General features: G+C 35.8%; 1 protein-coding gene across 1 annotated transcript in view; it reads right to left on the bottom strand.

Moving 5' to 3' along the window:
- Window positions 1-15079, bottom strand: part of PRR5L (proline rich 5 like) — a 58567-nt gene that overhangs the window by 17990 nt on the left and 25498 nt on the right. Inside the window, exons 6-7 of the mRNA XM_087951251.1 lie at window positions 7154-7211; window positions 1670-1761 (exon numbers count right to left, since the gene is read on the bottom strand). Of these exons, the coding sequence (XP_087807377.1) occupies window positions 1670-1761; window positions 7154-7211 (150 nt within the window). The remainder of the gene's footprint in view (window positions 1-1669; window positions 1762-7153; window positions 7212-15079) is intronic.

Here is a 15079-nt window from a genome sequence, read left to right as displayed (position 1 = left end):
GATATATTTGGAATGTTGAGACCATCTACCAAAAGCTAAACCGATTTTCATCTCATTTGTCCTAATAACTTCTTCTGACTTTCTAATATATTCTCTGCCTCTTATACTTGGAGATCATGCTTTACATTGCAGCTTTCCATTTAAAAAATAAAAATGTCAAGCAAAAGGTAAAATCAGATAGGACAGGAACCCTGGTAGGTCAAAAAGGAATGGTAAGATACACTGACACTCATGGCCATGGGCATAGGCATATTGTTGGGAAGCCCAGGAGTTAAAGATTTTTCAAATGTGCACGGTTCACCTGCCTGTAAAGCCACACATACCTTTTATCATCTGCTGCAAGTATAAAAAGGAGGAATATGGGAAGGGAATAACAGGAAAAAGAAAAACAAAAAAGAGAGAGAGCATAGGAAATCAGATTCTTATAGCAAGAAGAAAATATTTACATTCTCTCTAGTAATATGAAAAACAAGTGTTTCAAACACTTTGAAACAAGCTTTGCATAAGGTAGTAACGTTTACCTGTTGATATTTTTGGTCTAGAGGGAAAAATAGCATCAGTTAGTGGTGGATTGTTAAAGGGAGTTCTGGAAAAGCACAGAAATAATATGTAACTTTCTTAAGAATTTCATTCTACAAGAAATCTGTCCCATCGGTTACTTCTTTTGCTGCATAGATAATATTTTCTTGGTCTTCTAATTAATTCCCTGTTACTGAGCTCATTCAGCTCCTTGGGAAGAAAAATATTACCTTTTTTATCTCAGAGTGCCAAGCATAATTACTGGGATTATGAATACAGAGTATTTCACTTGTCTCAAATGCAAAAATGGTTTATGTAAAAAGTGGTGTAACAGTGAGGATTGTTAACTATGGCATACAAATACTTGGGCATATTGGACAGCGGGTTGAGCCAATTTAGTCAGAGGCCAATATAAATACATTTTATGATTTCTCTGCTTCTAGGGGAACAGACAGTTCTAAAATCAGAAAATGGGAGGGGGGATTTTACCTTGCAATATGCTGCCTCTAATATACAGTATGCCTCATAGAATCTTATCAAGTATTTGGCTTCCTCTTTACAAATCATCATTTGAAATTCAAGAGTCAACCACGGGAATTAGATTTCTTTCCAGTTTTTCTACTCAGGAACAATGGTAAGAAAAAAAAGAGGCTATAATGAAGATGATCAAAAAATTCAGAGGAAAGCAGGTGAAGAAAGCACAAAATCTTGTCCTTGAGGAAATCTCAGGCCAGGTTGGCTGGGAATTTTGTTATTCTGGAAAGTGTCAGGTTGGAGACAAAGACTTTTATCATTAGCGTATTGTCCAATTACAATGTCTTCAGGTGGTTAAAACTAAAATGCATCGTTAACAATGGATATTGATCTGTAAATTAACAATAACACAAAATATTGATCCAGAATAACTTATCCTTTAACAGAGTGTAGATTTATAATTATTGGGTTGGTGGTTTAAATTAGTCAAGACTTTATAACCATATCGATAGCAGGACAAACAAGCTTAAGAACAATTCTGGTGAAATGTGTGATTCTTAAAGTTTAAAATAAATAGTTTTCCTTTATAGATTAAGCTTCATGTCTCCCTTCAATTATAGGGCAAGTTTGAATTGTTTTTCTCTGCCCTGTTGAGCTTATATTTAACTAGCTTTACCTGAACAGGGTAAAATATAGCCTGTAATGTAGGAAGAGTTTCTGTGAAGAAGTGATCCCAAGTTTCAGATAATACATAGATACGATCTTCTCCTAAAAAAAATAATACAATGAACATTAGGCCAACTTGCAAAAAGCATGTTGTTATTAGATACGCAACTCTCATTTCCAAGTACAAATAAAATCCATTGCTTGGCTTTGTGAGATTACTGGAGGTTTCTAGGTGTCTTTTAGATAAGCAGCAGAGGCCTAGGTAAGTGGCGCATCTAGCCAGCCTTGGGTGGTTTTGAAAAGCTAACTAGGTTTGGACCTGGTTGATGCCTGGATGGGAGACTTCTGAGAATACTAGTTTGTGGATTAGACTGGGAAATCCAGGAAGTAAGGAAGGACAAACCACTTCTATCTGATGGCCACCCCAAGACAGGGATGCCTAACTGGCGGCCCGCAGGCCAGATGCATCACGCACAAACCATGCCCACCCCTGCTCTGTGAATGGGAAAAATATTGCAAAGCGTCATGTGATGGCAACGTGACACCATGGAGTTTGATACCCATGCACTAGAAGCTGAAGGTTCCAAATACTATTTTTTACAAAGGGGGCTCAGCTGCAACTGCAATGATGATCTCAATATGGAGCTGCCCTTAAGGACTTCCTGGATGCTGCAGTTGGTTCAAAATTTAACTGCCATATGTTGACTAAGAACCACCAGAGCTTTGTTGGTCTTTCACTGGTTTCCAATAGATTTCCAAGTAGAATTCAAAATGCTGGTTTTAACCTATGGGGCCCTTTATGACATAGAGTCTGGATGTCTGCAGAACTAGTAAAAGTAGAATTGACCCATCTGATTTGTTTGCTGAAAATGAGGATGCTGAAAGTACCTCTTCCCCATGAAAGATCAGAGGAGTGAGAGGAATGGCATTATGGATTTGGCGATACGTCCCTGTATTGTAGAAGTGACCTATGGAGATCTGAACGGGACCATACGTGACAGTTTTTCAGAAGACTCTAATCCACACAACATTTAACTATTTAGAAAGGTTGGAAATTGTTTATTTCCAGATATCGTATCGTATCATATCAGGTAGGTTTTTTAGTTATCTTTCTAAGGTAGTGGTTCTCAACCTGTGGTCTGTGGAGGGGAGAGGCCTATGAAGAAAATGAAATGAAAGAAACATTATGATTTAAATCTTGAGTTAAGTTTTGATGGTCCATGGCCACAAAAAGTATTTAAAGGGGCTCCATGGTGAAAAAAAGGTTGAGAATCTCTATTTAGGGTTTTTATGCACTTGTGTAACCTTGACAAAAATTGCATGAAACCGATAGCATAAAAATTCTGCAGATACATAAATTACAACACATGGCAGTTATGCCAACTTTCTGTCTTCCTTCCAAAATAAAACAATGTGCTTACTTTTTCTGAGGGATAATCAGTATTCCATACTGCCTCGGGCTAACGTCATATGAAAACTATAAAAAATGATTTATTTAAAAAGGAAAAAAATATGCTTAGCAAAAAGTCCCTGCTGTTTAAAGTTCATTAATCTTTAACTAAAAATGTGGACATTCTGAGAGAGGGGGGGGGGGAGGGAGGGGGGGGAGGGAAAGAGAGAGAGAGAGAGAGAAAGAGAGAGAAATAATAGTAAAAATTTAGCAGGTTTCAACTTTCAGAGCATTTTTAAAAATTGTTCATTTCATGAAAAAATAATCTATAAGGTATCCCCAATCCTTTCTATTTAAAGAACATTTCAGTACACCCCCCCCCCCCAAATGCTAAAAGGGTTCAGTACAAGGAATTTTAATATTCTATTCCCAGTTGTACAAATATATCAATTAATGAGGCACATACTTGTGTGAAGGGTATAACAAGGACAGTGGTCAGAGAAAACCAGATCCAATTTCATTAGAGGTGGTAGTGAGACTGGAAACACTTTGTCCAACATCACAACCTATGAATCATACCTATATTTGGTATAATCCTATTACAATAAGGTCATCTGGAGGCTAAAGATGTAGTGGGGTTTATGAAGACAAGACCTATTCCCAGAGTCCTCACCTACATCCTGAACTTGAGAGTAAGTTTTCAAGGGACTTTCTACTAATTGTTTCTTGAACACAACCACAAATCTCAAAATGGTTAGGAATTCTATGTTATCATGGATCTTTGCATACGGTGGCTTTTATTTATGTGTGACTGAATATGAATAGAACCTTTATACAATTTCCAATGCAGAAAGATCCAGGATAGAGATGCTGACTGTAGAGTAGTCTTAACATGAGTTGCTGAATGTATGCTCAGGTTTTAACAAAGCAGTAGTTTAATGCTAAATTAAGAATGCAGATTGGAAAAAAAACAAGTCAAATAGAATGCACCCCTTACATTTTCACTAATATAATTTTACATATCAAATACCACTATACTGGATCTATCCATAAAGTTATTGCTTCTCAAAACCTTTTCTTTACCAGGAAAGAAAATATCTGTTAGCAAGTACTGTATGCATTATTTCAAAACCCATTAAACAGGATTTCCTCTAACCCTTTTCAGCAACTCTTAACTGAAGTGAGGAGTAAATCTGTGGTCAGCATTTGTGCATGCATACTATGGAACACTATAATTCCATCCAAATAAACACAGTTATAGTTTCTCTTTAAATCTTGTTACCATCTTATCCCCATGCATACAGTTAAGAATACTTCTCTGTCTGCTCACTCTACCTCTCAGAGCTGGTTATAAAGCAAAACATCCATTAAAAACTTTTGGAGACTGGTCAGATCCTCTTCCAATGAAGTCAGATCCTAGCATGTTAATTGTGCCTTTGTATTCATTTCTGAAATCATAATACAGTACTACTTAGGTCACAACAATTCATTCAACTATTTAAAGTTACAACCAGTCCTCAAGAATTCTGATTGTTGCAGTGAGTTGTGGTAAAAGGACTGCAATTTCCAACATTCCCTGATAGCTTTCTACAAGCAAAGTCAATGGGGAAGCCAGTAGGAAATCAGAAGCAGCTCCTGTTGCTCCACTCACTCTATACCACCTGCTAACAGCACCACTCCCCACAACACACATCTGTACTCCCTAGGGCCTGCCCATGGCACTCCCCCACATCCCAAAAGCATCTGTCTAAGGTATTCCCCACTCCCCTGCAGCATCTGCACACCTGCCTATGTTCCAGTGCCACTGCTCACAGAACCCCATCACCTCACCCACCAGCCTGGGACTCTTCCCACTTTTGTGGTCCTGAGCTTACAATAGCAAATGGAACTGAGGAATTGCCATTACTACATAATTCATTCATGTGATATCATGTTTTGCAACTGTCATCACTTACAATGGAAATTTCACTCCCAATTGTCATTGTAACCCATGGCCTACTTTTAACATACACTGAAGTAGTTTTAAGCAGGATTTGTAATTGCATTGTGGTAAAACAAGAAATAACTATTTTTAAGCATGATGCACCATCAATACAGATATAACTCCTCTGGTCTAAATATTTTACAAATATTTTTCAGGCCCCTTGCTAGTGAAACTAACCATTACATTTTTTCCAGTAATTGTGGAACTGAAGAATCACTCATTTTCTCCCAAACTAAGTTTCAGCAGCCATAAATGGCACCTACTGAATTTTCCACATAAAGTTGAGTGATTCAGAAATTTACCATTAAAGAATTGCCAAACTCAGATTTAATTTCCAATCAGAAGCACAAATTTCTGGCTGCTGTATTGTCATGGCCTAGGACCCAGATGAGCACACACTCCAAATTACTGTTTGAGCTCACATTGCAACATTATAGGCAGATGTTATTCATTGCAGATGTTATTCATTGTTTCCAAATAAGGACTCGTACAATTGCAGTCTTAGCAGCCTATGACCCACTGAATTGTAATAAAATTTTATTTTTAAAAAATAAACTAAGATTGTAAAAGTCTCCCTCAAGGGAACCTTAATTATCTGACTTCAATTAGAAATTAGTTTGAGAATTGGAATTTAACAATATAGCTGACGGGTTCTAGAACTGTCGTATCACATCTGCTTCTTGATGTCTTAGTTAAGTATCTTAGTATACTTATTATCTCTGGTATTTTAGTATACTTAGTATCTCTGGTATTTTAAAAAAGTTATAAAAATATTACATGCAATGTTTATAACCATCTGCAAAACTCTTTTCATTCTTTCCCTTTCTTTTGAATCCAACTAACAGAAAAACAATAAAACAGAAAGCTTATACTAGTGAATAAACTGGTGCAACAATTGAAGTTTATCTGGTCAGAAGTCTGAATGGTTTTGTGGTTAAGAAACTAGGATAAATTTATTTCTCCACAGGTTCCTGCTTCCTTTTGAACTATTAGAGACCAATACAACTTCCTGGCAGACTGGCAACTGAAAACTGTTATGGCCTAGGTAATATTTTCCCATGTACTGTATGTCAATCTAAGATAAAGCTATATTTTATGAAAACCAGGAGCTTGTCCCAATCTTTTTGGAATTACCTTTCAAATGACTAACAGAATTGGAAGAAACCTTGGAGATCTTCTAGTTCACTACTGGGCTGTGACCTTTTGACCAGCAGGCCTGTGCATGTGTAGCTCGTCTTGCACAAGCAGTGAGCTAGCGTATTGGCACATATATATGAACATGCAGCTCAATGTGCGCAAGTTGAGCTGCACTGTGCATGCACTCCGCCCTGCCACTTGCACAAGCTGTGCACAGACGCCGGTCCACCATTGGTGCAGTTCCCTCTTCCCCCACCTTGCTGGGCCACCAAGCTGCAAAGGTCAGGGACCACTATTTTAATCCAACTCCTTGATGCTGCAATAGTTTTCAAACTTTTGACTATAATCAAAGTTGAAAGTGACCAGCCACCACAATGTATCCACAAGGTTTTAGTTGTACCTACCAAGACCAATTGAAGAAACTATGTGAAACATAATAAAAGATTTCTGGTGAACATTGAGAATTATAGGCACTACATAACTGATCTCAATTTATAATGTTCAAGCATAAGCCAGGCTTTCCCTGCAGAAATATGAAAAATGTTTAATAGTCTTTCATAACAATGTTGGTTTGATGGTGAAGTTGGTTATAGCCATTTGCTAGACATCTTTCACCACTAATTGGTCATCGATGGTACATATATACAGATAAATGCTGCCATGTGATAATTTACATGATACACATATTACATAGCAAGCTATTTCTTCTTTTTTTTTCACAAATGGTATTGATAAATAGATGTTTTAAAGCATGCCTTTTAATTGGAAAGATATTTTCCTCTCTGTTCTAAATAACCTCTATCCAGTGCTATTATTATGACTTCATTGTGTTATTTATACACATTAGGACCTGGGGATATTTAGCCACGTGACTCTGATATGTTGGTTTTTCCACAAATTCATCTTAGCAACTTCAGAATATGATTCACAAAGCTTTCTGGGAATATAGAGTCCTTCTTAAAGTTGTCAATTTCTATACTTGCCTTCACAAAACTTAACTTTTTCTTCTATGTATAGCAAACCTTTTGCAAGAAGCTGGTTCTGCCAAAAAGAAAAAAAAGGGAAAAAAGGGTTGGATTTTCAATATTCAAAGATACAAATGATGTTTTTACAAATGTTATTCCAAATAGATTTACCCAATCTATTGAATAAGCAATATATCTTAGTTTTAGATCAAGTATGTCAAAACACATATGGCCAATGAAATTTTTACATGCTCTAGATGTAATATCTTAATTCCTAATCAGACTCATTTCTTTTCTGCCCAAAGTTGGATTTCAAGTTGGATTTTATTGCTATTATTGTGCCTTAATCATTTTGTTGAATTTTAATATTATATTTATATTTTACTTTCAGCTCTGGAAAGTCTCAAAGAGCATACATTTCTGGGTTGCCAAATAAATGTGGAAAATACATGTAAAGAAAGGCATTTCTGCATATGATCAGCTAAAAACAGTCTCCATTCTGCAGATGTTCAATCATGTGGCATATCTCAGTTGCAAATACCTTAATGGTCCAATGCCGTAAAAACATTCACTGGTGGAAGAAAACAACTGAATAAATTCTTATGGAATTAGTGCAGAGACTGTTCTCTCTGGATCTGCACTGTATAGAATTTAAAAGGACAACACAAATGCTATAACAGTTTTCCAGTGTGCTAAAAATTAGAACACAACCAAGACTTGCAACAATACATTGCATGAAGGAATGTCCCTATTTGCTTTGCTATTAGCTATTTAGCTATTTATTTATTTTATTTTATTTTATTCCATTTTATTCTTCTACTGTTTTTCAAGTGATGGCTCCAATCCAATTGTATGTCTGCCTGTACTTTGGAATCTCCCCTTAAGGTAGGGAGTTTCCTAAAAATGTTTTGTACAATTAAAAACTTTGGGACTGTCCCCAGACACAACTCCTTCTTGTATTAATTGTGTTACATAAGAACTGATACTCACTTCTGAACTTCAAAAAATAGAAGGAATGAGTCAATGTTGACTCTCTATTTTACATCATCAGTGCAAACCACACTTCGCAAAACTTTACTTTCTTTTTTAAAAAAAAGAGGAACACCTCAGATCTTTTGTTTTTTGTATTTTACAAAAGGAAACAAATGAAAAAGCTGTTTAAATAACAATCTTGTTTTCTTGATATTTAATGCAGCAGTTATAATAATCGGTTTAATGGGATGTATGGCCTTGCATGCAATATCATTTAGTTACAGTAAGATTTCTGATCATTAAATGTTTCAATATTTAGTCGTTGTTGAAGAATATGCTGAAAATCCACTTTCACAAAGTTGTGCTGAAGGAAAAAAAAGTCGTACCATCAGAGGTTTTTTTTCACCTCAAAGACCCCTGTGAACTTTCACTGAAATTTGTGGATTTTTTTAAAAGTTATTTTAATATATGCTTATGGCAAGATCTACCAGCATTTCCTTTCATTTTTCACTGGAAACTAAATAGATATAAAACCCATTAACATCTTCAATAGTTAACATTGTTATTCTGCAGAATATGGTTTAAGAATATTCACATAGCTCTACCAAGGAACTGGCAGCCTAAAGTTTTCTGTAGAGAGAAGGTATAAGAGTTGAAGCTAAGCAAATGCAGTCATTGATTTATTATTATTATTATTATTATTATTATTATTATTATTATTATTATTATTATTATTATTATTATTATTATTATTATCATCATCATCATCATCTAAAATTTATTTGCTATCTATCTCTAGGCACCTCACAACTATAAAATATGGGGAAATAAAAAAGAAAGATTAAACAAAGAGAAAGGAGAAAGAAAACAAAAATATATATATTGATATAACTAGTAAAAAAAAGATGCATGGGGAGCAGAGAGGTGAAGGGAGATGGAGTATGCTGTCAATCTAGCAGCCACCTCCACAACTCTCAATTGGATGGCCAGGCGAATTTGTAGAGGCAAGCCTTTAGGAGCTTACAGAAGATAGGAGGTTCGAGGCAGATCTTACCCTGGAAGGCAAGATGTTCCACAGGGCAGGTGCTGCGGCAGAGAAGGTTCTTCTGGATCCTGACTGTCAGAGTTCTTTGACTGACAGGATCTGCAGTCACAACCAGCACCTTAAAGGTCACAACCAGCACCTTGAACTGCACTCAAAAGCAGACTGGTAGCCAGTGTAATTTGCCAGTGTACTACAATACTTATAATCATGGAATTGGGGAACTGCTCAGGTTTTCAAGTCCAAGCCCTTGCTCAGTGCAAAAAAATCTACATCAAACCATCCCTAACAGTGACTTACTCAGCTTCTGCTTACCATTAAATCAGGAATGTTTAATAAGAAAGACGCCTCTCTAGGTAATTGATTCTAATTTCAAATTACTCTTACTGTTAAGATGTTTTTCCCTCCCTAACATTCAACTGGAATCTTTCTTCCTGCCCTCTGGGATAATATGTAATAGTAGCCTTTTGTATAATCATGTCCAAGGTGCCCTCTGGACTCTCAGAATTCCCAGACAAAGTGGTCATAAGAATTCAAGGAATTAAAATTCTACACACATCTGGATACACCAGTTTGGGAAAGCCTGGAGGTTATGCATGTTATGCATTTTATGTAATAAAATATGCACATGGTTATGAGCAATATTTCAATTGTGAAAAAGAGGCAGATGAATCATATGAGTAATTTTTATTCCTCTAACATTTATGGGAAGTATTTGTGGTTTCAAGAGATAGATGTACTGACTGCCTACAGTTTACCTATTCTGTATGCATATGGAATAATACATAACTATCCAGAATAGTTGTGAATTCCTTGTCTGATGGAAAATAATTGGCTGATGTTTGTGCAAGCAAGCACACAGAGGAACAGTGAACAAAACAGAAAATTTGTGAGCAGTATTATGCTCAATTACCCAAGCAACTATTTTCTTGCAAATTCAGAACAAGCCAAAAGAAAAGGAATGCAGGTAAAAAATACACAAAGGTCTAAATATATAGCAATCATGGGGAAGAAATTAGTCTCACTTTGAGAAATGCATCAGTGCCTTTGCAGTGCTTTCTTCCCAAGAATCTTTATTTTGAAAGCCTAGAAAGACTATGCCAACCCAATTAAAATTACTCAATAGAAACTATGTTTAAAATAATCAATGGTTTGTTTTTATATGGTGCATGGAAGTCTGAGTCCCTTTTTAACAGAAGGCCTTTCGCTGTGTTACTTAGAAGTTTAGCAATTACTTCAGATTCAATAAATATATCTTTGGACAAAATAAGCAATCATTTTCTCAAATTTCTCAAAATGCTAGAATAAACAATTGCTTATGTTATTCTCACAAACCATGCCATGTATTATATTCTCCCTCCACTCCCCACTGTAATAATTTATGAACTTGGGTAAAGAAAAATGAAATATCTCGAATTAAAAATCGAGACTGAAGAAGAATCATAACCCAAGGAAAAGTTTGAGGAGCTACAAGGTCTCATCTACCAGAATTCAAACATAAAACAGTAGTAAGTTAAATAGACCTCATTGTAAGTCATAATTTTATTTCCTTGTTTCAGCTAAATCTGATTTGTGAACCCAGCAACTGTGTTTTGGGCTTAAATGTACAGGTGAAACTCAAAAAATTAGAATATCGTGCAAAAGTTCATTTATTTCAGTAATGCAACTTAAAAGGTGAAACTAATATATGAGATAGACTCATGACATGCAAAGCAAGATAGTTCAAGCCATTATTTGTCATAATTGTGATGATTATGGCTTACAGCTCATGAAAACCGCAAATCCACAATCACAGAAAATTAGAATATTACATGCAATCAATAAAACAAGGTTTGTACATAGAACAATATCGGACCTCTGAAAAGTATAAGCATGCATATGTACTCAGTACTTGGTTTGGGCCCCTTTTGCAGCAATTACTGCCTCAATACGGCGTGGCATGGAAGCTATCAGCCTGTGGCACCGCTGAGGTGATATGGAAGACCAGGATGCTTCAATAGCGGCCTTCAGCTCTTCTGCATTGTTCGGTCTCATGTCTCTCATCTTTCTCTTGGCAATGCCCCATAGATTCTCTATGGGATTCAGATCAGGCGAGTTTGCTGGCCAATCAAGCACAGTAATCCCATGGTCATTGAACCAGGTTTTGGTGCTTTTGGCAGTGTGGGCAGGTGCCAAGTCCTGCTGGAAAATGAAGTCAGCATCCCCATAAAGCTCATCTATGGAAGGAAGCATGAAATGCTTCAAAATCTCCTGGTAGACAGCTGCGTTGACCCTGGACTTAATGAAGCACAGTGGACCAACCCCAGCAGATGACATGGCTCCCCAAATCAACACAGACTGTGGAAACTTCACACTGGACTTCAAGCATCTTGCAGTGTGTGCCTCTCCATTCTTCCTCCGGACTCTGGGTCCTTGGTTTCCAAATAAGATGCAAAAGTTGCTCTCATCAGAAAAGAGGACTTTGGACTACTGAACAACAGACCAGGTCTGTTTTTCTTTAGCCCAGTAAGATGCTTCTGACATTGTTTGTTGTGCAGGAGCAGCTTGACAAGAGGAATATGACATTTGAAGCCCATGTCCAGGATCCGTCTGTGTGTGGTGGTTCTTGATGCACTGACTCCAGCCTCAGTCCACTCCTTGTGAAAGTTCCCAACACTTTTGAATGGCCTTTTCCTTACAACTCTCTCCAGGCTGCGGTCATCCCTACTGCTTGTGCACCTTTTTCTTCCACACTTTTCCCTTCCACATAACTTTCTATTAATGTGCTTTGATACAGCACTTTGGGAACATCCAACTTCTTTTGCAATTACCTTTTGAGGCTTTCCCTCCTTATGGAAGGTGTCAGTGATGGTTTTCTGCACACTGTCAGGTCATCAGTCTTTCCAATGATTGTGATTCCTACTGAACCAGACTGAGAGACCATTTAAAGGCTCAGGAACCCTTTGCAGGTATTATGGCTTAATTAGCTGATTAGAGTGGGACACTTTGAGCCTAGAATATTGAACCTTTTCACAATAGTCTAATTTTCTGAGATTGTGGATTTGGGGTTTTCATGAGCTGTAAGCCATAATCATCTCAATGATGAACACATCACAGCTTGAACTATCTTGCTTTGCATGTAATGAGTCTATCTCATATATTAAGTTCACCTTTTAAGTTGCATTACTGAAATAAATGAACTTTTGCATGATATTCTAATTTTTCGAGTTTCACCTGTAGTATGGTTAACTGAATTACTGAATAAACCTTAAGGTTTGTATTACCATATATTTATTAGGTAGTCAGTGTGAAATGTAAACCACTTGATTAAAAAAAAATCCCTTAGTTTAATAGAATACATGAAGCTAGTCATTTGAAACTTTCTGTTGCATGTAGACACTAAGCAACCAGGTAATTTCCAGATTGTTAAATAACAAGATATCAAGAATCTCATTACACATTATTCCAGCATATGATGTTGTGACTGGAAGGATCGATCCTGCTGGGAGTTTTGACTCTGATGACTCTGAAGATGGAAGGCTGGAGCCTGCTGTGAATGTGGAGTCTGAATTATTAGAAGACACAGATGTGAGCCAGGGGGATGAGAGTTTGTCACAGAGACAGTCCTCCCCAGAACCTTCTACCTCATTCATGCCAGCAACTGATCCACAAAATGAGTCAGAGGCTTCGAGTGGGGAAGCTGACAGATCGTGGCTTGATGCCAGAACTAGGAGGAGACTGAAACGTCAAGCTGAGGGGAGGCGTCAAGCCAGACATTGATTAGGGAGATTGACACGCCAATCCAGGTGATTTAAGGAGGCATGATGATTCTCAAACTTTGCTTGGAAGCAAAGTGTTTGATGTGTTGAAAGGATATGTGGGGATTCCGGGAAGTCTGCCAAGGACTGGAATATAGCATTATTAACCCTTTTGTGGTCTGCTTCTGTTTTGTTTGAATGTTTGGAATTGTGGAACTTTGTATTCTCACTTGTGGAATATAGGTGAGACATAACAATATGAGGAACAGTAACTAGCAGCTTATAACACTTTACTTTTCTTCTGGATATCATGTTCCAGATGTCAGTGATTTAGCTGAAAAGTTCACTGCCTATCAGAGATATGTGCAACTTTGAACAATAAAATGTAAAAAAAACCAGGGTTTCCTATTGCCACCATTTATCCAAAAAATAACTAGGACAGTTAATGGGTAAACTCAACTTTTGTTCCCCGAGGAGCCACTTTGTAAATAAGTTGGAAGAATTAAAGGAAGTTTTAAATCTGCATATACAGATGTAAAATGACATTAAACTGGATAGCATTAAAAATATAGGTTGTAGTGTTAATCATACAAATTTCCATAACCAAGACTCAAGTATTTTTTCCTAAAAATGGAATTAAACTAGGAAAGAACAATATCTCACAATATGAGCTGTTTGTAACTCAATTTGAAATATTTTCATTATAAAAAAACTCCATCTAAAGTAGTAGAAAAAAGAAAATTCCTCTCTCACTCAGATTAAGTTCAAATTTCTGAGATGAGATTCCAGTTCTCAAATTTGTTATTAAACTCTCCTTTACAGCTAAGATTAGGGCAGGTATAAATAGAAAGTGGATCTTTAAGAATGTTTAATAAAAATGAGGTTTCAGTCCACCTAACTCAATATAGAAGAAAACATTTGTGAGAGAAATTATTATTATTATTTTTAAACAAATTTTATTAATTTTTACAAAACAGTACACAAACAAACAAAGCATAGAATGTAATAACATAAGAGATCTTTTCTGAAAAAAACCAATAAAACATCTTAAAGACAGAATAATTCCAAATTATCACATTTCCATACAAGCACAATTTAATATGTATATTTACCTTATCTGTTCAACTTCATATCTTATCCCAGCTTCTCTTTATTTCTCCCTTTCCTTCTATTATTCAAATTATATTTCTTTTACTTTAGATTGTATACATTCTTTATATCCATCTGTCTTATTTACAATTTCATTATTCTCTTCCAACGTTCTTCTTACATTCTTCTAAGATTTTATTAATTCAAACATGGACATACAAAACACAAAACATAAATACCTAAAACTTCTTTTTGGAAAGCGGCTTACCCCGAGTTACCTCTTTTTATACAGACATAACTCAAATTCATACTTAATATACTATTTCATATCTTAATTAACATTCTGTATTTTCTATATATTTTCTCTCCTCTCACTCTCATAATTCTATTATATTTATTTCATCTCATTTTAAATAATTATACTTGTATCTTTTGTCTGTTCTCTTCAATTATCTATTTATCTTTTCTTTCTAATACAATATTTCTCCTGTAATCACTGGTTGAAGTATGACAACTTTTTATCTTTCCCCTAGATTTGACACTTGAAATGATACATACTTTCCATACTGATTCTGCTTAGCACAAAGTACTACATTTTAAAATAATAAAACAAAAATAAAAAAGGGATTGAGTTTATAGTATGATCAAAACAATATTCCATAGAAAATTAAACTCTATTATTTACTCTTAAACATTTTATATATTCCCTTTAATACATTATTAACTCATAGTATTTCAGTTTTCTAACTCAGTTTCAAACACTAATATCTACAATACAATCTTATGTACTTTTGCAGAATCATATATATTTTTTATTTTAAATTTTACCCTTTATCTCTGAAAAAAACCCTTTTTTTAGCATCTTGTTTTAAACCTTTATGGCTTCTCTTTCCTTTTTCCCTTCCTTTCTTATCAATTCTGGTCTCCCCCATCTCTCAAATTCCACTTTTTTGATCTTCCCTCCCTGTTGTGTTTCTCTTTTCTGTTGCTTTCTGGCATTGTATCGATTTTTCATCTTATTTTCCCCTTTCTTGGTTGCTTTTTTAAGTTCTGAATTCTCCATTTTCTTTCCCCCCTTGTTCTTTTCAGCTATAACTTTTTGTC

This window comes from Notechis scutatus, chromosome 1 (genome assembly GCF_049901735.1).
Source record: "Notechis scutatus isolate UNSWTSFEM ecotype Mainland chromosome 1, rNotScu1.2, whole genome shotgun sequence".
Taxonomy (NCBI): Eukaryota; Metazoa; Chordata; class Lepidosauria; order Squamata; family Elapidae; genus Notechis; species Notechis scutatus.
Note: the sequence above shows the minus strand (reverse complement) of the source record. Positions and strands in the feature narration are given on the sequence as shown.